The 24,261-nt window shown below is 41.4% G+C and overlaps 1 protein-coding gene across 5 annotated transcripts in view; it reads left to right on the forward strand.

Moving 5' to 3' along the window:
• PIK3CG (phosphatidylinositol-4,5-bisphosphate 3-kinase catalytic subunit gamma) overlaps positions 1-24,261 on the forward strand; it is a 138,051-nt gene that overhangs the window by 12,180 nt on the left and 101,610 nt on the right. For 2 of the 5 annotated variants that reach the window (XM_029616445.1, XM_029616448.1), the window contains exons 2-3: positions 19,061-21,076; positions 22,047-22,112. In XM_029616445.1, coding sequence (XP_029472305.1) covers positions 19,073-21,076; positions 22,047-22,112 — 2,070 coding nt within the window. In that variant the 5' untranslated portion in view covers positions 19,061-19,072. Of the gene's footprint in view, positions 1-10,092; positions 10,277-10,329; positions 10,492-10,641; positions 10,683-19,060; positions 21,077-22,046; positions 22,113-24,261 lie in introns of those variants that run through there. The other 3 variants (XM_029616447.1, XM_029616446.1, XM_029616449.1) reach the window with 3 other exon arrangements.

Raw genomic sequence — 24,261 nt, forward strand, 5'->3', positions numbered from 1 at the left:
ATATTTGAAGTACCTGGTGGTCCAGTGCGGGTCCCGGGAGCATTCTCCTGCTCTCGGGCCGTCGGCTGCCAGTAAACAAAATGGCGCCGATGGCCCTTTGCCCTTAGCATGACAGGTATCCGTGCCATTGGCCGGCCCCTGTCACATGGTGGGAGCACTGGATGGCCCGGGACCCCCAATAGACCACCAGGTACTTAAAAATTGGGGGGGGGGGGGTTGGAGGGGTCCGGAGGGTGGGGGGATACTTACTAATTTTAAAGGGTCGGGCTGTGTTTTTGGGTTATCGGCTCAGCACAGCCGATTTAAAAAAAAAAAAAAAAAAAAAAAGATTGGACTGCGGGAAAAATAATTTCCCGATAGTCCATGAATCCGAAACCGGAAACGATTACGGTTCCGATTCACATCTCTACTTGCAAGTGATCTACCTTTCAGGGATCTCCAATACATTAGTGGATCGCTCAGCACAATATTTTGACCACACAAATGGTCTCTACAGCAGCCAACTGCTGACAAACTATTCAGTCTATTCCAGCAATCAATGTATTTGCATACGAACTTAACATAAGATAATCCATACTGGGTCAGACCAAGAGTCCATCAAGCCCAGTATCTTGTTTCCAACAGTGGCCAATCTAAGTTACAAGTACCTGGCAAGTACCCAAATATTAAATAGATCCCATGCTACTAATGCCAGCAACAAATAGTGGCTAATCCCTATTGATTAATAACAGTTTATGGAGTTCTCCTCTAGGAACTTATCCAAACCTTTTTTAAACCTAGCTACACTAGCTGCCTTAACCACATCCTCTGGCAACAAATTCAAGAGCTTAATTGTGCGTTGACTGAAAGATTTTTCTCCAATTTGTTTTAAATATGTTACTTGCAAATGTCATGGTGTGCCCCATAGTCCTTGTATTATCTGAAAGAGTAAATAACCATTTCATATATACCCATTCAGGTCCTTTCATGATTTTGTAGACCTCTATCATATCCCCCCTCAGCCATCTCTTCCCCAAGCTAAACAGCCCTAACCTCTTTAGTCTTTCCTCATAGGGGAGCCATTCCATGCCCTTTATTATTTTGGTCACCCTTCTCTGTACTTTCTCCAGTGCAACTTTATCTTTTTTGTGATGCGACGACCAGAGTTGTATATTTATTTATTTATTTATTTGCAGTTTTTATATACCGACATTTGTTTAGTAACCTCACATCGGTTTACAGTTAACAGAAATATTGCAACTGTGCTAAATAAAACGAACATTTGCAACAGTGCTTTACAATAAACTTATTAACCGGGGGTGGGGGGGGGGGGGGGGAGGGAACAGTGGAATAACAAAAGAGAAAACGTAAAATAAATAATGGTACATTGATATATTGCTGAACTTACAGGTCTATAAATAAATGGGATGAAGTTTTAATATAAAGTTGGGAGAAGGAAAAATTAGGTAGGTGAGAAAGGAGTAGGGTAAAGATTTTAATTACAAACGATAGGATTGGATGTCAAAACGAACTAGGAGTAGAGAAATAGAACTCAGGTTATATTCTTCAATAAATTAGCGTGCAAGGTTGTATATAGTATTCAAGATGTGGTTTAACTATTGAGCAATAGAGGCATTATGACATCCTCTGTTTTATTTGCTACTCCCTTCCTTATAATTCCTAACATTCTGTTTGCTTTTTTGACCACCACAACATATTGAGCTGATGATTTCAATGTTATACCAACTATGACTCCCAGATCTTTTTCCTGTGTGGTAACTTCTAAAATGGAACCTAATATCGTATAGCTACAGCATGGGTTATTTTTCCCTATGTGCATCACCTTGCACTTGTCCATATTATTTTTCATCTGCCATATGGATGTCCAATCTTCCAGTGTCACAATCCGCTTGTGATTTAACCACTCTGAATAATTTTGTGTCATCTACAAATTTGATCACATCACTTGTCGGACTTCTTCCCAGATCATATATAAATATATTAAAAAGCACCAGTCTACTGTTTTTCCACTGTGAATATAGACCATTTAATCCTACTCTCTGTTTCCTGTCTTTTAGCCAGTTTGCAATCCACAAAAGGATATCTTCTTCTATCCCATGACTTTTTAGTTTTCTTGGAAGCCTCTCATGAGGACTTTGTAAAACGCTTTTGAAAATCCAAATACACCTTATCTACCGGTTCATCTTTATCCACATGCTTATTCACACCTCCAAAAAAATGTAGTAGATCTGTGAGGCCAGACTTCCCCCATTTATTACAAAATATTAACATTAATATTTAAAATTATTCACTCAAGTGACACTGGGATGATTGGTATGACTTTACATCAACATACACCTCAGCGTATATTAAGATCACAAAATAAAGGTCTACTATCTGTTCCTACAATAAGTAATGCACACGTGACCTACAATAAGGAATGCACACTTGACCCAAATAAGAGATTGTGTCTTTTCCATAGAAGGACCTAAACTCTGGAAGTCTGTGCCTGAGAGACTACATCTGACACTAGATAGAAAAAGATTCAAATGTGAACTAAAAACATGGCTGTTGAGAAATGCTTATAATCTTACTTAAAACCATGGGAGTAATGAACCACAGTCTTAAGAATGATGAGAAATTTTAACTTGAATCATGAGAAATTAACTGTAACGAATGAGTGAGAGAATACAAGACTAAGAATGACAAGAGTTCTTTGGAGTGGAAACATGAAGAAAAATATAATGAAACACGATTATTTAGAATACACTAATTATCATGTATTAGTCTAAAATGTACTGATTTTGTACTAGATGTTAGATATCATTTCTGTAACACGTACATAATATATTAATAAGTGGTCTTGATCTTTAATAGAATAATGCATCTGATATGTGCCAAATTTTGTTTTCTAATATTATGAATCTTATTTTGAAAACCGTTGTGATCTTGATTTAGGATGACGGTATATAACATTTTTTAAATAAATAAATAAAATTGATGCTGGCTGTGTCCCATTAAATCATGTCTGTCTATATATTCTGTGTTTTTATTCTTTATAATAATTTCCATGATTTTTCCTGGCACTGAAGTCAGGCTCACTGGTCTATAGTTTCCCAGATCACCACTGGAGCCTTTTTTATATATTGGAGTTACGTTGGCCACCTTCCAGTCTTCAGGTACAACAGATGATTTTAATGATAGTTTACTTGTAATAGGTCTGAAATGTCATTTTTTAGTTCTTTCAGAACCCTGGGATGTATACCATCTGGGCCAGGTGATTTACTACTATTCAGTTTGTCAGTCTGGCCTACTGCATCTTTCAGGTTTACATTTGGGTCAGTTCACCTGAATCGTCACCCTTGAAAACTATCTCCAGAATGGGTATCTCCCCATAGCAAAACAGAAAACTGGAAAATTTTTTCTCCATTCTTCCCAGTGAGCTCAGATAAGCTCAGGATGCTTTTCTGCTTGATTGTAATGCAGATTTTGTGTATGCTTTTCCACCAATTCCACTAATAGCCAAAACGGTGCCTGTCTGATCCTCATAGCTCCAGCATAGCCCAGATAAGTTATGTTCTTGTATCTAGTACAGCTGTCCAGTAGATCTCCCATCCCTTTTGGGTCAGATCTATCTTTGTTAACCTGAGAAGAGAGATGTCTGTTTTATATGGACCCGTCCTTCCTCAACTTGATGACTTCGATATTGAGCGCTCAATGATTGCTGCATTATCCTTTCCTAAACAAGCTGAAGATATAATAGTGTCTATAAGAAAACCATCAATTAGAGGAGTCTACAGGTTTAAGTGGAAAAGATTCTGCACATGATATCAACGCAGTACCTTGGATCCAGTCACATGATCCCAAAAAATTACTGAATTATTTGCTCTCTTTCTCTGCTTAAGGAATTAGCACCTCGTTCCAGAGAACATCTCGGTACCATAGCAGCTTACCATACTCAAACTGATGGTAAACCTATCTCCACTCATCTGTTAGATTCCAAGTTCATGAAAGCCTTATGGCATACTAAACCTTCAGTTGTGAAGCCACCTTTTCCATGGGACCTAAACGGGGTCCTGGCACAACTGATGAAGACACTATTTGAACCACTGGAGTTGGCTTCTCTCAAGTTTCTAACAATGGAAAGTAATATTCCTTGTGGCAGTAACATTAGCCAGAACAGTCACTGAACTTCAAGCTTTAGTTAATTATCTTCCTTATATGTATTTGATGTATTTCCTTGTTTTATATCTTTGATGTAACTTGTCATTGTAAACTGTTGTGTGGTAAATACGAACGACGGTATATAAAGTTTTTAAATAAATAAAATCTTACACAACAGGATGGTGCTCTGCACCCACCCAAAGTTTCTACCAAAAGTAGTTTCAGCATCCCATATTAATCAAGCCATTGTGTTGCCTATTTATTTATTTATTTATTTATTTATTTATTTTGTATACCGACATTCGATCGAGATATCACATCGGTTTCCAGAAAACAGGTTGAATAGAGCCGGAACTGCCCTATTTTACATTGTAACAAGAGAACAGTTGATTAAACAATAAATATAAGGAACATTGTAACATATGAATAAAATTAATATTAAATATTAGATGTGTGTATATAGAAATGGCAAATATGGCATATAGCCTATATACAATATGTACAATATGACTTGGTTATGAGTAGGGTGGGGGACAGGGAAAAGGGAGGTTACGAGTAGGGTGGGGGACAGGGAAAAGGGAGGGTAGAGAAGGGGAGGAGGGGTTATGCGTTCATGCAGAGTAGAAGTTATGCGGTAAGGCTTTCAAGAGCGTTTATTATAGGATGTTGGGGTTCAGGAGGGAATGCTTTCAAGAACAGCCATGTTTTGAGCTGTTTTTTAAAGACTTGCGGTGAGGGTTCGTTTCTGAGCTGTGGGGGGAGGGAGTTCCAGAGGGTAGGGCCAGCTATTGTAATGGCTCGTTTGCGTGTTGTATTGAGGTGAGCATTTTTAAGAGTTGGGATGGAGAGGAGACCTGAGTTGGTGGATCTGAGATTTCTTTGTGTGAAATATGGTTGGATGTTGTTGTTTAGCCAGACCATTCTGTAGTTGTTTATTTTTTTGTGAAGAAGGGTGAGGGTTTTATACTGGATTCTTTGTGTGATGGGCAGCCAGTGGAGGTCTTTGAGAGTGGGTGTGATGTGGGAGGATTTTCTGTGATTGGTGATAATTCTGGCGGCGGCGTTTTGTAGAACTTGGAGGGGCTTGATGTGGATTTCCGGAAGTCCAAGGAGGAGGGTGTTGCAGTAGTCGAGTTTTGAGAAAATAATTGATTGCAGTACTGTTCGGAAATCATGCGGTTGGAGGAGAGGTTTGAGTTTTTTAAGTGTTTGAAGTTTGAAAAATCCATCTTTGATTATATTGGAGATGTGTCGTTTAAAGTTGAGTTGGCTGTCGATGGTTACTCCTAGGTTTTTTGTGGATGGTGTGAGTGAGGTTCTTGATAAGTTTGGCATCCCAGTGTTGTTTGCGCTTCCTGTGTTGTTTGAGGGGGTGCTCTCGAGGGGGGAAGCGGGACGGTCGTCCTGGATGTGAATGATTTCTGTTTTGGCTTGGTTGAGGCAGAGAGATAGTTGTGATAGCAGTTGAGATAAATTTGAACTGAGTTTGTTCCATCTTTCCATGGTGAGTTCAATGGATTTGGTGATGGGGAGGAGAATTTGAATGTCGTCTGCATAAACTAAGTAGGTGAGGTTGGCATCAGAGAGGTATTTGCATAGTGGGAGGAGGTAGATGTTGAAGAGGGTCGAGGATAGTGAAGAACCTTGAGGGACGCCATGGGTGAGGGGCACTTGGGAGGATTCAGAAGAGTTTGTCTTGACAATGAAGGATCTGTTAGAGAGGTATGATTTGAACCAGTTGAGTGTAGTGTCTTGCAGACCGATCTCTTTAAGTCTGGTGAGGAGAGTTCTGTGGTTGATGGTGTCAAATGCGGCTGATATATCGAGGAGGATCAGTAGAAATGTCTTGCCACTGTCTCGGCCTCTGAGGATGGTGTCGGTGAGGGAGAGGAGGAGAGTTTCTGTGCTGTAGAGTTTTCTGAAGCCGTGCTGTGTTGGATGGAGAAGATTGTGGGCGTCGAGGTGGTCTGTGAGTTGATTGTTGACAGTTTTCTCGATGATTTTTGCTAGGAATGGGAGGTTGGAGACTGGTCTGTAGTTTGCAGGATCAGATTTGTCGAGTTGCGGTTTTTTTATGATTGGTTTGATTATGGCGTTTTTGAGTTTGTCTGGGAAGATTCCTTGTTCGAGGGATAGGTTGATGATTTGGGTTATAGGTTTGGCAATAATCTCTCTGATGAGTTTTAGGGTTTTGATGGGGATGGAGTCTACGGGGTGGGATGCTGGTTTGGTTTTTTTGATGAAGGGTTCAATTTCTGTAGATGCAACAGGAGTGAATTGGGTCCAAATGTGGATGGGTGGAGGGATATTTGTTGAGTCGTTGTGGGAAAGGGGAATCTTGGCAATGATGTTGTCGACTTTGTCCTTGAAGAATTGAGCTAGTTTGTCACTGGAGATGTTGTTGGAGTTTGGCGTTGTGTCATTCTGGATTGGGTTGGTGAGTTCTTTGACGTATGAGAAGAGGGTCCTCGGGTTGAATTGGTATTCATGAATTCTGGATGTGTAGAAATTGCGTTTTGCTGTGTTGAGGTCAGCTGTATATTTGTGTAGAAGTGTTCTATATTTGTCTTTCAGGTTTGGTGTAGGTGTTCGTCTCCATTGTTTTTCGGTTTGTCTGAGCGTTCGTTTGGATGTTTTCAGTTCGGGGGTGTACCAAGGAGCATTTTGTTTAGTAGATGATCTGATTTCCTTTTTTATTGTGGGGCATAATGTGTTGGCTATGTCAGCGTTGATGGAGATCCAGGAGTCTGTAGCTGAGTTGGCATCATGTAGGTTGATTGTTTTTAGTGCTTCCGGGAGTAGCTCTGCTAGGTCTTCACTGGAGCAGGGTTTGGTGTATTCAATGAAGCAGGAGTCTGTTTTTGCTGTGTTCGATTGATGTTGGAGCTTGGCTTGAATGAGGTAGTGGTCGGACCATGGAGTTGGAGTAGTAGTGGGTGATTCAGTTGCAGATATTTTATTGTTAATGAAAATTAAATCAAGGGTGTGCCCAGATTTCTGAGTGGGGGTGGTAATGATTTGGGAGAATCCGAGAGCTGTCATGGAAGATAGGAGGAGTTCGCAGGTGGGAGTTGTTGGTTGGGTGTCAATATGGAGATTGAAGTCTCCTAGTATGATGGCTGGTTCTTGTAGGTTGATGTGTGATGTGATGGCTTCGATCAGGGGGGAGAGGTTGTGTTGTAGGCAGCCGGGAGGAGCATAGAGGAGGAGTATTTGTAGATGTTTTGATTTAAATAGGTTAGTCTCGAAAGGAGGGGGTAGGTTTAGGGGGAAAGAGGAGAATTTAAGTTTTTTGTGGGCTAGGAATAGTAGTCCACCTCCCTTTCTTTTGCTCCTAGGTATGGAGAATATGTTGTATGTGTTTCTGGGCAGTTGATTGAGTAGGACTGTGTCAGTGTGTTTGAGCCATGATTCAGTTATGCAGAATATGTCTGGGTGGTAGTCTGAGAGCAGGTCATGAATGATTGGGATTTTTTTGGTGATAGACTGTGCATTGATGAGTAGTAGAGTGATGAGTGTGAGGGTATTAAAGTATATTTTAGGGTTAGTTTGGATTTTGGTGAGACGTCTAGTGGATGGAGTGAATTTGGGAGGGTGGTATTGGTTGTAGTGGTGAGGAAGTTTGGGAATGCATTGTGTTAGATCCATAGCGTGTGTTTTTGTTGTGCGAGAGAGCCTGTTTGGTTGCTGCGTGACTGTATAATGTTGTGTGGAGAGTTTTGTTAGTATAGCGATGCATAGAAGATTTCAATAGATAGGGTGAAGGGTGGGTGGAGGAGGGTGGGTCGGGAGTTTAGGGTGGTGGGGGGTTTCAGGGGAGGTCAAAGAGGATTGAGTCACTTAATGAGGTTGTAGTCACTTAATGAGGTTGTAGAACATAAAGGGAGTGCACAACGGGAGTGCACGAAGGAGCGCACAAAGGAGCAGGCTCCTTTGTCGTGCTCCTTCGGCGCGCGACGCTAGGCGCGCAGCGCTTGGGTGTCTCACAATTTAAATTTAATGTCTAATCAGGGCGTTCCCCTGATTGGCTGTGCGTGCTCAGCGTTCCCCTCGGAGGCGGAGGAAGGGCCGGAGGATGTCGGCGTCTGCGGCTCAGGGAAGACGGCAGGGGCTGCCTCGTGGTCGGGGTCGGAGGCGGCCGTGGGTAGGTGAAATAAGTTGGGCCTTACCCCCGGCGGGTCTCCGGCGCCGATCGCGCAGGCCCAGCACCGATTTTCCCCCTCTGCTCGGCAGGGTTGCGTCCGGATGAAGAGGGCTCGGTCGGCGGGAATTTCAGATTTAAAGGCCAATCAGGGCGGTCCCCTGATTGGCTGTGCGTGCTCAGCGTTCCCCTCGGAGGCGGAGGAAGGGCCGGAGGATGTCGTCGGCGTCTGCGGCTCAGGGAAGACGGCAGGGGCTGCCTCGTGGTCGGGGTCGGAGGCGGCCGTGGGTAGGTGAAATAAGTTGGGCCTTACCCCGGCGGGTCTCCGGCGCCGATTGCGCAGGCCCAGCACCGATTTTCCCCCTCTGCTCGGCCACATTCTCATTGTGTATGAAACTTTCACTCCTTGGCTTACTACAAAAGAAGGACTTAGCCACATCGTCAGGCTTCACAACTATTCATCTCTTATGATCTTAAGAGACTGGACATAGCAGTAGCCAAATGTACATTATCCAACTGGCTAGCAGACTGCATTGCACATTGTTATACGCTAGCAGACCTACAAATTACAGATACCATTAAGGCTTATCAGGTTAGAGCGATGGCTAAATCAGTGGCTCATCTGCAAGCTGTTCCGCTCAAAGGTATGTGCAAACCTGCAACATGGTCATCAATGCACACCTTTTTATCCCATTACTGCCTGGACAATCTATCAAAGAGTGACAGTAAATTCGGACAAGCAGTTGTGTGTAGCCTGTTCACCAAGTAGTCTACTTTCCATGGTAGGGGTCCAGGTTGCTTATTTAGTAAAAACTCTACTGCAACTCTCACCTTGGGTCTCCGGAGAAAGAAAGTTTGCTTACCATAAACGTTGTTCTCCATAGGCAGCAGGATGAAATAGCCATGCTGAATAGCAAACCTGGAGAGTCGACTACCTAGCTAGATTTAGCTCTGAAATCAACTGAAGGGGCTCATGAGGTAACACCTGTGTGGGAACTCCCACACATGCTCAGTAGAGCAAAAGCTCTACTAGCTAAGACAGGTCCATTTGGTGCTGCCAGATGATGTGACTCACATGTCATAGCTAATTTATCCTGCTGTCTATGGAGAATACCATTTACAGTAAGCAGACTTGTTTTTCCCTTAACTCCTGAAAAGCTTCTGCCCTTTTTTTTTTTTTTACTTAGAAAATGTAGTTTCCTGTTCAGCCTTCCATCTTTTTCTGTCTGTCCAATGTACCTGCAATGTCCCTAATGCCCCTGCCTCCTTGCTGTTTATGCAGGAGAAGGAGATATAGTTACAAACTGGGAGAATCTAAGATGTGCATTAACAATCTCTCTTATAATCTATCCCCAAGTATTTAAAAAAGAAAAAAAAGTCTACAAATTCTGAGAAAGATGAAAGTGAAAGAACTGACTGTATTTCAGTAGTCAGTTGGTTAGTAGTTAGACGAATACTACATACTTCAACCCAGATTTGACCAAAAGTAATCAAGTATATTGTTCTGTTGCTTTATTTGTTCAGCAGCATGCTTGAACAGTTCATGTGAGTGCTTTCTAATGTCTGACTGATATCAAAGAAACTGATATTCAGTAGAGATTAGGCCAATGGAGCATTGTTCATGAAATGCAAATTACTGTGTGTGATCTAGAGGGCGTAACTTTCCAGCCTCCTCATAAATAAATAAGTTGTGCTTTCTGTTCTAACCCTGTAAATTTTTTTTTTTTTTAATTTTTTTTTTTGCTGTAGCAACAGGATGTGCATTCTGAATTTCTAAATGAGCTACCGAATGTATAATCAACTTGGTTAAAACTTCCTTCCTGGTAAAAGCAGCACTTCCTCTGCATCTGGATAGTGAAGGAGAGCAAGAAAGCAGAACGGCGTGGATGCGGGGACTGATCACCCCAGGACTCCTGAGTTTTTAAAGCAAGAGGCTTCAGATACCAAACAAATGAGTCTTCAGCACCATAGCGTCTCCTGTTTAAACAACAGGTAGCAGTATCGTTGCATTCCTAAAAAGGAACTGCTGCTTTTCACATGCTGCTTCTGAACACTTTAGTTGAGCAATGAGCCAAAATCATAAGCACTAAAAGCAGTACTTTTTCAGCGAGTTCATTTTCTTTTTTTTTATGGTTTGGTACCTCCTTGTTTTTTAATGTTTATGGCAAAGGGACTGAGTGAGCTAGCTCTTTTGGCACTGGGTTAAGGTAGGTCATTCAAAAGTTGAAAACGTCCTGTAAAGGAAAGCTGAAAACAGAGGATGCCATCATTAACTGAGGGAAGATTGGTGAAGAGGGAATGAATGCTCTGTGCAAGCAATTTTTATTTTTACTATTTCTATTTCGTCATTTATACAGGTTCCAAAGCCCCAGGGCACCTTAAAAGAAATTTCATACAGGTACAACTTCTGCTTAGACATAATACAGATTAACAGATTGCATGGGGGTAACCTGCACAGAGCAACAGTTACTACCCTTAACGGAATGCATGGGGGTAACCTGCACAGAGCAACAAGTTACTACCCTTAACGGAATGCATGGGGGTAACCTGCATGGGGCAGCATTTACTACCATAAGCATATTGCTCTGTGTTACTATATTACTATGTATGTTACTATGCTACTATATATGTTGTTATGTTTGCAACTATGTTACTATGTAAACTCAGCCAAATTAATTCTGTTTAGTGTTCTGCTTTTTTTTTTTTATCTGATAAAGTAGAAATTATTTGGAAAAATATAGTAAATGTCATGGGGGTAAATTAATCTTCAGTAGTTCTGACTTGTAGGAGGCAAACAGCAACCAAATATCGGGTTTTCCTGAATAACTATTGCTGTAAAAGGGGATATTAGATTGCTGTTTGGTATGTTTTCAAATTTTCAAAAAGTTATTCGGAGTACACAAGAGATGGATCTCACCTGTACTCTTCTATTATGGAGCTCCGCCTCTGACCCTGCCCATAAATGATTCTTAACTCTCTTAGATATAGGTCATTTGTTCATCTTCTCAGGGCCTCTACTCCAAATAGATGTGATCCAGCTCAGAGCAGGCGTAAGTTGCGTCGGTCTCCCTTTTACCTGTGTAGCTCTACTTGTTTCCTCTGTATTTTATATTTTCTCTTTCTCCCATGGAAAATGGTGGGAGGCAGCCCACATCACACTGTTGTGTTTTATTCTATCCTTTGGAATGAGATTGGATAAAAGGCCCAGGATAAAGTTGCAAAAAAAAAATAAATTGTACAGTTTCGAGTTGTTTCCTGTTGCTTTTAAAGACACAGCACCACAATCGCTGCAGTATCTATGCTTACAGCTGAAACATATCATTTGCTTATTTGTCAAAGTTATCAGCAACTTGTATAAAAGGGGTTGTAATGGCTGGTGCAGTCCTTTTGGTCATACTTAGATGGACATTTGCCAGGCCTCAGTGACTTTAAGCGTGCATTTACTCTCTTTTATTCATATTGCAGGTGATGTCCAGGCTCCTGCAGCAGAATATTTCACCCTAGTGCAGATTTAGTGGAGCTCTCAAAGAGAAGAGTGTTCAAGTAGATACAGGCTGACCAGAGCTCATCTCCAAGCTTTCTTGAGAACGTGCATTGAATGCATGAGCTTCTCTACATGCCAACCTTCTGGCTTGTCTGTTGAAGTGAAAATGGTGATCCTGTTGCACTTTTTGACTACTGGCTCCTGCCAGGGAGTGCCAGAAGATATTATTTATTTATTATTTATTTAGCATTCGTTTATATACCGAGGTATAGCAGACATTGCCTTCACTCCGGTTTACATTATAACAAACCAGATACATATATGACTTGGATCAGTCATTTCTCTTGTCTCCAGATGTATTAACTCTCTGTTCTGGAGGCCATGTTGTCCTAAATGCCTGACTATATCCAGTATGTTTGTACAAAATGGAAGAGGAAGACAGAAGGGGGGGGGGGGCTCAGTTCCCTAATGTTACTGGAGCTATCAGTTGCACTTGTGGGTTTGGTTGATCCAAGGAGCAAAGAAGTAATCTACTAGAACTGTAAGCATTTCCACAGGTCTGCAGTGCCCATCGCTTATTGGTGATGTATGTTGTGGCCGAGTTGCTAGGTCTGCACAGAGACCATATATTAAGGCAGAGCCCCTTCTATGACTATGTGTATGCTCTTCTTCCAGGAGGTGGAGTTCTACCAGGCAAGTGCTGGAACCGTTCTAGTCTTCTGTGGTGCTAGTGATGTCCTTATAGCTTGTAGCATTTTATGGTTTGGTACTTAAATTCTGTGCTTGTAAGTGTTAATGTTGAGCTCTTCCCCTTCCCCCGCCCCTTGGTAAAGCTAGCAAGGTGTTCATTTTTGCTACCAAACTTTGATGTCTGCCGCTGTCTTCCCTCGCTGGAGGAGGTAGCTGTTTAGTCAGAAAAGAGGGATGCAGAAGAGGAAGCTGAAGGTGGAGAAATGGCTGCTGCATGTGCAGCACCTTGAAGAGCTTGTATGGTGTCCCATTACTTCAGCTAAGTGCTCCCTGGAAGGCCTGTGATGTGCAATTGCCGTTATGACACACACAATGAGATATTTAGATAGTTTGTATTGTTTGCTTGCTGGGACAGTGCCTCTTTTGTTTCAGGAAGCTTCTTTTCTATGATATTTTATATGCTATGTAGGGGCAAATAGGTCGCTCTTTTATCTTGCGTCAATATTATGGTAAACTTATGTAGGTATGTCCTATATGCACATAAGTTTACCCAGTCTGAGTGGAGGTGTTCCTGATGGCAGAGTTGGGGAGAGGTTTGGACTTATTGGCATAATTTCGGTGGGATAATTTTCAAAACGAACATATATGCATGTAAGTTCACTTTGATAATCGGTGTAACTTTCATGTATGTATTTACCAATTCTCTTATGTCGGCTGTTACAAATGGGCGGGATGGATCCTTTAACTTGAACCCAGGAGTACATAGAAGAAAAAAAGGAATAAGAGACAGACCCTTTCTGCATTAAACCCGCCTTCACTCTCTCCATCTCGCCTTCACCCCACCAGATAGCTTTGCTTTCTGAGTCCCAGGATTCCAGAGCAGCCCTTTCTCTGTCCTCTGCACACAGCACTGATAGCCAACACTGTCTCTGCACCCAGTAAACACACATGAGAAGAATGGTGGTTTCCAACTTCTTTACTGATAGTTGATTAGGTGACTAAATGGTCTTTACGGCTTCAGTTCGTTTCTTGGTTAAAGTCAAATAATAGGTCAGCAGAAAGATTTAATAAACTTGTGACTCCACTTCTTTTGCAAAATCTCTACTTTTACTGGAAGCACTTTATTTACACTGAATTCTTTCTTCTTCCCAATTTACTCCAAATTCTCCTTAGTTTTTCAGATTGAAATTTGTTCAATCCTCCTTCAGTCCCAAACTGTATCTTTAACTCTTCCCACTGAAGGTGGTTAGAATACCATCCCAGTATTTTATCAGAATTTAGTCCCAGATTTTTTTCTCGTCCTCTTTAAACCTTTAACTCAGGAATGGCCAACCGTTCATGCACCAAGAGCCAAAAAATCAGGATGCATAGTACCAGAGAGACTAACAAAAAAAAAAAAGAGGAATTCTGGGAGAGGGGGAAAGCCCCAATTCCAAAGGTATCTTTCCCTCGCTCAATCCACGCACCCTGTCCCCAAGGTCTCTCTCCTTCAATTACATCCTTTTCCTAGTGGTCTCTCTTTCTCAATCCCCAACCCTGTCCCACCAGTCAATCTCATTCTGTTCTGATCAGCTTATCTCTTAAACCCTCCCACAAGTCTCTCACAATCCTTCCAGTTTCGCCCTGTCCCCTGAGTCTTTCAATCCTCTCATCCTGTTTCCACCAGTCTCTCTCTCAGTTCCTCATCCTGTCCTCACTAGTCTCTCAATTCTCCCACAGTCTCTCAGTTACCCCACCCATCACAGTCCCATCCTGACCCCAACCTCTGTCCTCCCATCAGTCTCTCTCTCTCAATCTCTGCACTCTCTCTTCACCAGTCTCTCTTAATCCTCTCTCCTTGCCCCCCACCAGTAGCTCTCTCAATACTCCCACCTTGTCCCCATCTGTCTTTTACCAGTGTTTTTCTTTCTCTCCCTCTTTGCTCTGCCTAATGTCTGTTTTTCTCCCTTGTCCCCATCACTCTCTCAATTACCACAGATTAATATTCCCCAAACCTCACAAGAACAATAATGGGCTCAGCAGCTCCAGCATTAACACCTTTTCCCCATCCCATATACTGCTCTGTCCACCTCTTCTCACCCTATGTCTACCACCAATTACTTCCCTGCTCCCACCACCTCTTACCCTCTCGCTCCTTCTGATCCCTCCTCTCCAGTACCCTCTCTCATTCATCCCCCACCATTACCCCCAAATGGTTCTCACACCCACCACTTCTCCCCAAAATGCACCTCTTTCCAAGTTACTCTCTCCAGAAGCATTCACCACCTCTTGCACGTGTCTCTCTCAAATCTTTTCTCCAATCACCATCCATGGCTCTCTCATTCCTCCACCCAATTGCACCTCTAGCTTCCATGTCCCCCTTCACCCTCCCTAGCTCGCTCTCTTTCTCACTCTCCCTTCTTTTCACTACCTATGATTGTCACCAATCCTCACCCTATCTTCCCTTTCAACCCCTCTGGACCTCACACATACACACGTCCTCTGCCTCACCCTGATGCTATTTCTGGTTTTCACCCTCCGACCAATCACCACCACTGACTTTCTTGCATATATACCCACCCCTGGTTTTCTCACATCCTTCCACTGCATTTCCCCTTTCTTTTGAACCCCTTTTATCCCCATCCCTGGCTCTCTCATGCCACATCCACTCTCCCCACATGGCTCTCATACCACACCTTAACCCAGCTCTTTCTCTCTCTCTCTCCCTCTCTTTCCTCCACTCAAGTTCTGGTCCCCTCACACCTTTTACAGAATATGTGGCAGCATGGATCTTAGAGAGGAATAAGGTGTCAGTCAGTACAATTTCATTGCTGACGTCAGGGAAATAGGGAGGGGAAACAATATTCACCTCTCATTTTCTCCACAGCATAAGCTCCTCCTTGTACTATTCTCACCAACTTTTGCAACATTCACCTCTTTTCATGTCACTGCCCTTAGAAGCATTTTCCCTTCTTGTACCAATTCTCCTTCAAGTATTCACTTTATTCACTACTCCCCTAAGTATTCATAGACTATGTTCATTTCCTTCTCTCATCCCCTTTCAGCATTCACCCCATTTCTCTTGCCACAAATTTATTCTGGCCTGACTGGAGCTTTAGATGACCCCCCTCCTCCTCCTCTCTACGGTCAGCTGAATCCTAAGTCGTATGGGCATATTGAGTTGCTGGGCCTGGGACTATGTACACTCCAGTCCTTCCCCCTCCAGATAAAAGACCAGAGAAGAGCCCTGTATTCCAGGTAGCAGATGAGGTGGGGATTTTGGACAGGATGGTAAGGATTGAAACAGGGAGTTGACTGGTTCTTTTTTGCTGTCCTGTCAGCTTCAACTTCACCCGCTCGTGTCCTCTACTATTGTTGACTGCAGTTAGGGGTGGGGGTGGAGAAGTAGGGTGAGTAGTAAAGCAGGGATAAGCAGATAAAATTGTTCTGATCCTTTCTCCGGCCCCTCCCTCATGTCTCTGTAGCAACCAGCAGTACTATCAGAGAGGGGGAGGAGGAGGGTAGACAAGACTGGAGCAGAATGGCTCTTTCCTGCTCTTTTCTATTGTGGCACTTCCTGCTCCAGTCCTTCCCCTCTGTCCTCTGCAGTACTGTTTAGTTGTCATGTGGCCAGGAAGGCAAGAGCCACATCTCAAGCCACAAGTTGGCCACCCCAGCTTTAACTCCTTAGGCAGCGCCTGATGGGCACTTTACTATTTCCTTTTGTAATATGTTATACAGCAGCATCAAAGTTCTTGTTACCTTTACTTTGTATCTTCTAGTTTTCTTCCCTCTTATGCCATTGGCAGGGATTCTCTCCTCCAAATGAATACCTTCAAGCTCCTTAGGTCCTTTCTTAATGAAAGACACTTCTCTCTCAATTGTTTGGTTACTGCGGCCCGGGTACCAAGGGCTATTTGCTTCCAGTGGAGCAAAAATAGTCTTTGAACCCAAGAGAAAAATCAAGTAAGAAGCAGGAAAGGTAGAATGACTTCCTAGCCACAAACAAAGGAGATAGTCCAAAAAAGACAGTTAATTTAAAGTTCAAACTCTCCTGTATCTGGTCACTTTAGGTCTATCCTCTGAAGGAGAGATAGCACACTGCAGGTCTTCCTTACCTCAAATCCAGCCTTGAACACAGGGACGGCCCCAGTCCACTGCAACAAGGGGGACTGGCCCTCACAGGGAATTCTCCAAAAATTGGCTTAAAAGAGTAAAAGCAAGCAGAATTTGGTCAATGGGAGGCCAACCACCAACAGGGAAAAATTTCAGTCCTTTCTGTAAACTTAAGGAAAAATTACACGGCAGGAAACTTCAGGCTCCTGTCTACTTGAAAATGCAACTAAAAATCCACAAGGATAGATGGTGCTTTGGGTTAATAAACTGCTAGGACACACCATCTGCTGTTTCCACATGGGGGAGCAAAACCCAAACCTCTCTCACTAATTTCTACACAGAGCCTCACCAATAAATTGGTAAACTCCTGTTAGGGAAACCAAAGGTTCCCTATACAAAGTTACCTTTAGTTTGCGTTAACACAATTTAACACACACTAAATCACTTTAGCGCATTAAAAAAATTGTTCCTTAAATGAAACATATGCCAGTGTGTTCCTAATTTCCCCAATCAACTAACAGCTTTGATGTGCAAACATTTATTCACCAGTCTACCTGAAGCAACTATTCGCCACTGCCTCCTTTATGGCATAAAAATGGCTGAATTGACCTTGTGGTGTTGCTAGTATAAGACCAATATTTGCATGAGTGGATGCTGGATAGCAGGTGGTTTCACCTGCGAGAGGGGTTGTTTTTTTTAACATGGGCTTTTTTTTTTTTTTTTTTTTTTTTAAAGGAATCTTCAAAATTACAATGCAAAATGGCTATCTCATAATAATACTTGAACATTTGCTTCTCAGTTTTCTCTCACCTTATGACAAAGAATAGTCTCATTCCAGAGTGATAAAATATTATCACAAGTTGCATGGTGACATTCCCCTCTCTTACTCTAGCTCTAACATATTTATTCTGCATAAGAGAATTACTTGTGCAACAGTATTCTATTTTGACATTGGAAATAGTGGTTCCCCTGATGTCTTAAGTAGATAGCAGTATCTTTCTTTAGTGATTTTTAAGCTTAATGAAAAAAGTTAATAGATAAATGAATTATCAGTTAACATCATTATAAGTCTTCATTATTCATTTGACCTTTTGTTTTTTGTTGAGAAATGTATGTTTTTAAAGTTTGTGAAAGCTTCTCTTAGCCAGTCCTATTGGTATGAATCTTCTCATCTTCAGAGTATCTACTGCCATCAACACAATGATAATGTGGAGTATAAATACAGATGGCAAGAGCAACTGATGAGTGGACTGTGAAGGAAAGTGTAAATACAGAAAAAATAACCCATGAGTTAGTCCATGGAACTACAGCACAGGAGATGTTGTACCAACTTTCTTGTTCAGTAAGGCTGGCAGGGGCTGAGTGTACTGCAGAGATGATGTCCTTTATTCTGGGGAAGGTGTGAAGCTAAGAGCATGTAATGAAATCATATTCATTTTTGCGTTTTTTGCTTCAGAATTTTTTCCATTTTTCATTTCATTTTGTCTATTCAAAACGAAATGGAAGGATGTTGGAGTCTTTGTGGACAATACATTAAAATCATTGACTCAGTGAATGGCAGTGAACAAAAAGCAAATAGAATGTTAGGATAGAAATGGAGAATATTATAATGTCTCTGTATTGATCCATGGTGCAACCGCATCTTAGGTATTGTGTGCAGTTTTGGCCATTCCATCTCAATAAAGATAGAGTGGAACTAGAAAAAGTTCAGAGAAGGACAATAAAAATGATAAAGGGGATGGAACAGCTTGGCTCCCTTATGAAGAGAGGTTAAACAGGTTAGGGTTCTTCAGCTTGGCGAAGAGGCAACTGAAAAGGGGATGTGATAGAATTTAATAAAATCATTGTTGGAATGGAATGGGTAAATAAGGGATGTTTATTTACCCTTTCACATTGTACTAAGACTAGGGGACATTCCATGAAACGGACAGGTAGCAGATTTAAAACAAATCAGGGAAAGTATTTTTTCACTCAACACACAATCAAGTTGTGGAATTTGTTGCTGGAGAACATGGTTAAGGCATCTAGCATAGCTGGGTTTAAAAGGAGTTTGGACAGCTTCCTGGAGGAAAAATCCATAAACAATTATTAGCCAGGTAGATTGGAAAAGCCACCATTTATTCTTGGGAGTCGGCAATAAGGAATGAATCTACTGTTTGAGTTCTGCTAGGTGCTTGTGGTCTGACTGGCCACTGTTAGAAACAGGATACTGGGCTCGATGGACCTTTAGTTTGACTCGGCATGTCATCTTATCCTATTTTTAATCTGAGAAAAAGATTTTGATATCAACATGTATGGGTAAAATCATTTTTGTGCCTGAAATTGTTTATCTTTCCTATATAAAACAATAATTGCATACATTGTTGATCATTTGCTTGGCATAAATATAATTCATTTCAATTTGAGTATCCTCAATATTCAGTTGACTTTGTTGACAACATTGGAAATGTACATTTGTGAATCTTTAGTGTATTCATTTTTAATGACCCTTTTTGTCCATTTGCTAGCTTTCGTCTGGGATGGAGCTGGAGAATTATGAACAGCCTGTTGTTTTGAGAGAGGAAAACAAACGCAGAAGAAGAAGAATGAAGCCCCATTCTGCAGCTAGCAATCTCTCTTCTATGGAACTCATTTCCATAGAGTTTTTCCTACCTACTGCTAACAAGCTTACTAAAATACAGGACACTTTGGTTCTAGAAATAGCTGGAAACTGTACTGTTGAACAAATGAAAGCCCAGGTTTGGATGCATGCAATAGAGACAAACTTGAATTCTGATTTTTACCATAAACTTACTCCTGACCACTTTCTCCTTCATTATCAGAAGAAAGGACAATGGTACGAAATTTACGACAAGCATCAGGTAATACAAACTTTAGACTGCATACTCTACTGGAAAGTGTTACAAAAGAGCGTGGGCAAAATCCACATTGTTGAGAAGCAAAAAATAACAGAGGAGGTCCTAGAATTTCAGAAGCAGCTTAATTACTTGATTGGCTATGATGTTACAGATGTAAGTAATGTGCATGATGATGAGCTGGAATTTACCCGTCGACGATTAGCAACGCCTCGTGTGATTGAACTAGCCAGTAGAGACCCAAAATTGTATTCAATGGATCCATGGATAACATCCATACCACTTCCGGAATACTTATTTAAAAGGATAACTAGTAATAATATTTTTATAGTTATACACCGAGGTACAACTAGTCAGACAATCAAAGTATCAATTGACGATACGCCAGACCTTATCCTTCAAAGCTTTTTTATGAAAATGGCAAAGAAAAAATCATTGTTGGATATTCCTGAAGATCATAGTGAACTCAATTTTGTGCTCAGAGTTTGTGGCAGGGATGAATACATCATAGGAGACACGCCAATTAGAGACTTCCACTGGATAAGGGAATGTCATAAAAATGGGGAAGAAATCCATCTTGTACTAGATACTCCACCTGATCCAGCTCTAGATGAAGTTCAGAAAGAAGAGTGGCCCCTGGTGGATGACTGCACAGGAGTTACCGGGTATCATGAACAGCTAACAATAGAAGGAAAAAATCATGAGAAAGTATTCACGATCTCTTTGTGGGATTGTAACAGAAAATTTAGAGTAAAAGTCATTGGCATCGATATCCCAGTGCTACCAAGAAACACTGAACTCATGGTTTTTGTTGAGGCCAATATTCAGCATGGACAACAGCTTCTTGCTCAGAAGAGGACTACTTGCAAGCCTTTTACTGAAGAGGTTCTGTGGAATATGTGGCTTGAATTTGATATTAAAATTAAAGACTTGCCAAAAGGAGCTTTGTTAAATCTTCAAATATATTGTGGAAAATCGCCATCATTAACCACAAAGACAAATGTGCAGCCACATGAAGCCTTGTCCTCAGATTCTAAATGCAAAAACCAGCTTCTTTATTATGTAAATCTTTTATTAATAGATCATCGTTCCCTGCTGAGGCAAGGGGACTTTGTGCTTCATATGTGGAAAATTCCAGGTAAAGGAGAAGAGCAAGGAAGTATCAATGCTGACAAGCTCACATCTGCAACTAATCCTGACAAGGAAATGTCAATGGCTATCTCCATTGTTCTAGACAGATACTGCCATCCAATAGCTTTGCCTAAGCATAGGACAGTGTCTGACCTGGAAGGGGACAGGATAAGAACTGAAATGCCCAACCAGCTTCGCAAGCAGCTTGAGGAGATCATACGCACAGATCCACTTAATCCACTTACACCAGAGGACAAAGAATTATTGTGGCATTTCAGATATGAGAGCATAAAGCATCCAAAAGCATATCCTAAGCTACTTGGCTCGGTGAAATGGGGACATCAGGAAACTGTGGCCAAAACATACCAGTTATTGGCTAAAAAAGAAGCATGGGATCGTAGCTCACTGGATGTTGGACTAACCATGCAACTACTAGACTGTAACTTTTCTGATGAAAATGTACGTGCCATGGCAGTTCAAAAACTGGAGAGCTTACAAGATGACGATGTTCTGCATTATCTCTTACAGCTTGTACAGGTAGGACAAATTTGCATTCACTAACCTGCAATCCCTCTTGCTACGTGTATTTGCATGAACACAAAAAGCTCATTCTCATGGTAAAACTAACCCTTGTTTGAGCTCCAGTGTCAAACAAAATAATGCTATTAAAACAAGCAAATGTCCTTGTAGTTCTCTTGTCTTTTTACTTTGAGAACTCTGAAATTATCTGTTGCTATATATCTAGTTTACTTTTTATGTGCTTATAGTAGGGTACATGCACGTATGCATTTCGCTTCTAGCTAAATGTTGTTACTTTTCTCAGATTTTTTTAAGATTGTTATTTGAATTATGCTGGTACTGTGCTTCTTTCATTTTAAGAGAATGTCTCTAATGTATCTCCCTGCTTCTCAGAACACACACATTCAACATTTATATTAAAGGTACACCAAGATACTGAAGTTTGCAGTAGCAAAACCCACCCCTGTCTGGGAATTTGTCCATTGGCTGGGTTTCTTGGATTTCCTATCTGAATTTAATCTGTAAAAGAGAATAAATGCCATGCTTAATTTTTAACATATGGGAATGGAATAAAAAGAAAATGTATTATGTCCCCTTTATGCATTTTTCAGTATTTTTTTTTAGTATTAAATAATATATCGGTTTGTGTACCTTATTGATGCAAAATGGAGAATTATATGTTTTTTGACTTTCCAGAAGTAACACATTAGTTAACTATAATCATCAAATATGCCTGGAATGGTTATTTGCAAAGCCTTGTCTGTGTGAAAGCCTTTCTGGAAAATTCTAGAAGTACGTTAACTTTTTCCAGAGCATGAATTGTGTCAGTCTGTCAAACACTACAGGTTTTTAAAGGTATAAGGCTAAGGTATGTGGAAAACCAATAATATACTCATTGCTGTTTACTACTCAGATACCACCACACATTTAATAACTGTTTACAAATATGTCTAACGGAATGTTCTGTTTTTTTGTATTTGCTCTCTAGGCTGTAAAATTTGAACCATATCATGACAGTGCATTAGCCAGGTTTCTACTGAAACGAGCTCTGAGAGTGAGTAGACTTTTCTTTTTTTTCTTTTTTTTTTAACATGGAAGTTTCTTCCTGCCTGTTTTGGGCTTCTAGCTCGACCAGGATCAGGCACTGTGTGTCTTCATTTGCCATTGCCTGGAAAGTTTTTCTCCCTCCCTGTTGTATAATCCCTCACAAATTGCTGCAGTGACTGGACTAAAGTGACAATCTTACAGCTGCAGCCATTCACCTGGGCTCCTTCCAGAATGATGGAATCGTAGATCTTAAATTTGACCATTAGATGTCATCATTGCACAATGACTATTGTTGTCTCCACAGCATTCCCAGCCCCAATCCTTATACCACTGACCTAGGGAGCAAAGGCCCCGAGCCAGGAATCAAACCCTGGTCCCTTTTGCACACTGTCACTGAGCCATTGGGTAGCCAAAAGAGGTCTTAGTTTTTATCATTCAAACAGTTTGGGGGGGGGGGTTCTCAGAAAAAATGAAGGCTAATTAGGCTCTTCTTTCATTTATAAGGGGCAATCTAACTCCTTGTACTTTATGCTCTCTTAGGCGCTGTCTTATTAAAAATGTTCCAAAATGATTTGTACACTTTTTGCCCTCCCATCAAACAGTAGTACACAAGCATTTCACTCTCATCTCCATTTTAACCATGGTGGTCTGTCTCCTGAACATTCCACCCAAATTCTCATCTTTTGGCTGTTCAGATCAGGCTTTGGATGCTATGCTTCCTTTAAGTTCCTTCATGTTTACATGTATAATCTGTAATTATCCACTTAAGAATGTAGGAAATGCCACGCCATCAAGCATAGCATCTATTCTAGATCTCCTGGAAGTACCCAGCAAATCCCAATACAAAAATCATCTGTTTCATATTGTTGTCCCCAAGAATTAAGAGTTTGAGAGAATTTGGTTTATCTGCCTAATTATTTATGACCTGTCCTCCAGAAACTTGTCAAACATTTTTAAAACTTTGCTCTGCTGCAAGCCTTAACCACATTTTCTGGCAATAAATTCCATAGCTTAATTGTGCATTAATTTAAAAAAGTATTTTTCCATTCTGTTTTAACTCTGCTACCTGTTAGTTTCAGGGACTGTCCCCTAGTCCCAGTACGATTTTTGATACGGTAAATAACTCTTCCCTATTAACCTGTTCCATACCACACATAATTTTATAAATCTGTGTCAGATCCCCTCAAAGTCATATCTTCTCCAATATGAAGAACCTTAATCTGACTAGCCTTTCTTCATAAGGGAACCTATCCATCCCCATAATCATTTTTTCTTGTCTTAAAAAAAGAGTTTGAGGCACATATTAGAATGTAATCGAAGGGTTGGGGGAGGAGTGGAGCTGGGCACAGATTATCTGTAGAAGGATAAAGCAACTAAAATGGGTTGCTGAGGTTACATGTGATGCTGGCTGAACCTGTGTGGCATGACGAAGCATCTAATAGAAACATAGAAATGATGGCAGAAAAGGACCAAATGATCCACTCAGTCTGCCCAGCAAGCTTATTCCAGTATCTGCTGCATTGCGCAGGTTACCCCCATGCTTATCAGTTTCCCAGACTGTAAAAATCAGGGCCTTCGAATCCAATTTCCCTTAACCATTGCCGTGGAAGCAGAGAACAATGTTGGAGTTGCCTCAAAACTATCAGGCTTAGGGCTGGACTCACTAATGCCGCAGGGCATGGTGAATCCCGCGGTAAAGGGGGGCAAAATGGGGGGGGGGGGGCAGTCCTGCGATCGCTTTCGGCGCAAAAATGACAGCGAAAAGCATGCATACCTTTCGCTGTCTGAGAAATCTTCACAGAGTCGACCCCGGTACCGCCCCAACTCCTCTTCCGGGGCCGACTCCACTCCGAGCTAACTATCGCACACGTGCGATAGCTTTAGAAAATGACCCTCTTAGTGATTAAGGGTAGTAAGCTTTGCATCTGCAAATTACCCCCATGTTTATTTGTTCCCCAAACTGTAAAAGTCGGGGCTTTTGTTAGTTGCTGTCTGAATCCAATTCCCCTTTTCCTTCTGCCATTGAAACAGAGTAATCATGGAGTTGCATTAACAGTATCATTTGTTGAGGGTAGCAACTGCCACATCAGCAAGTTACCCCCATGCACTTTTCTTCAATTCCATCCTCTAGCCTTTAGGATCCCAGTGTTTATCCC

The sequence above is a fragment of the Rhinatrema bivittatum genome, chromosome 9 (genome assembly GCF_901001135.1).
Source record: "Rhinatrema bivittatum chromosome 9, aRhiBiv1.1, whole genome shotgun sequence".
In the NCBI taxonomy this organism is placed as follows: Eukaryota; Metazoa; Chordata; class Amphibia; order Gymnophiona; family Rhinatrematidae; genus Rhinatrema; species Rhinatrema bivittatum.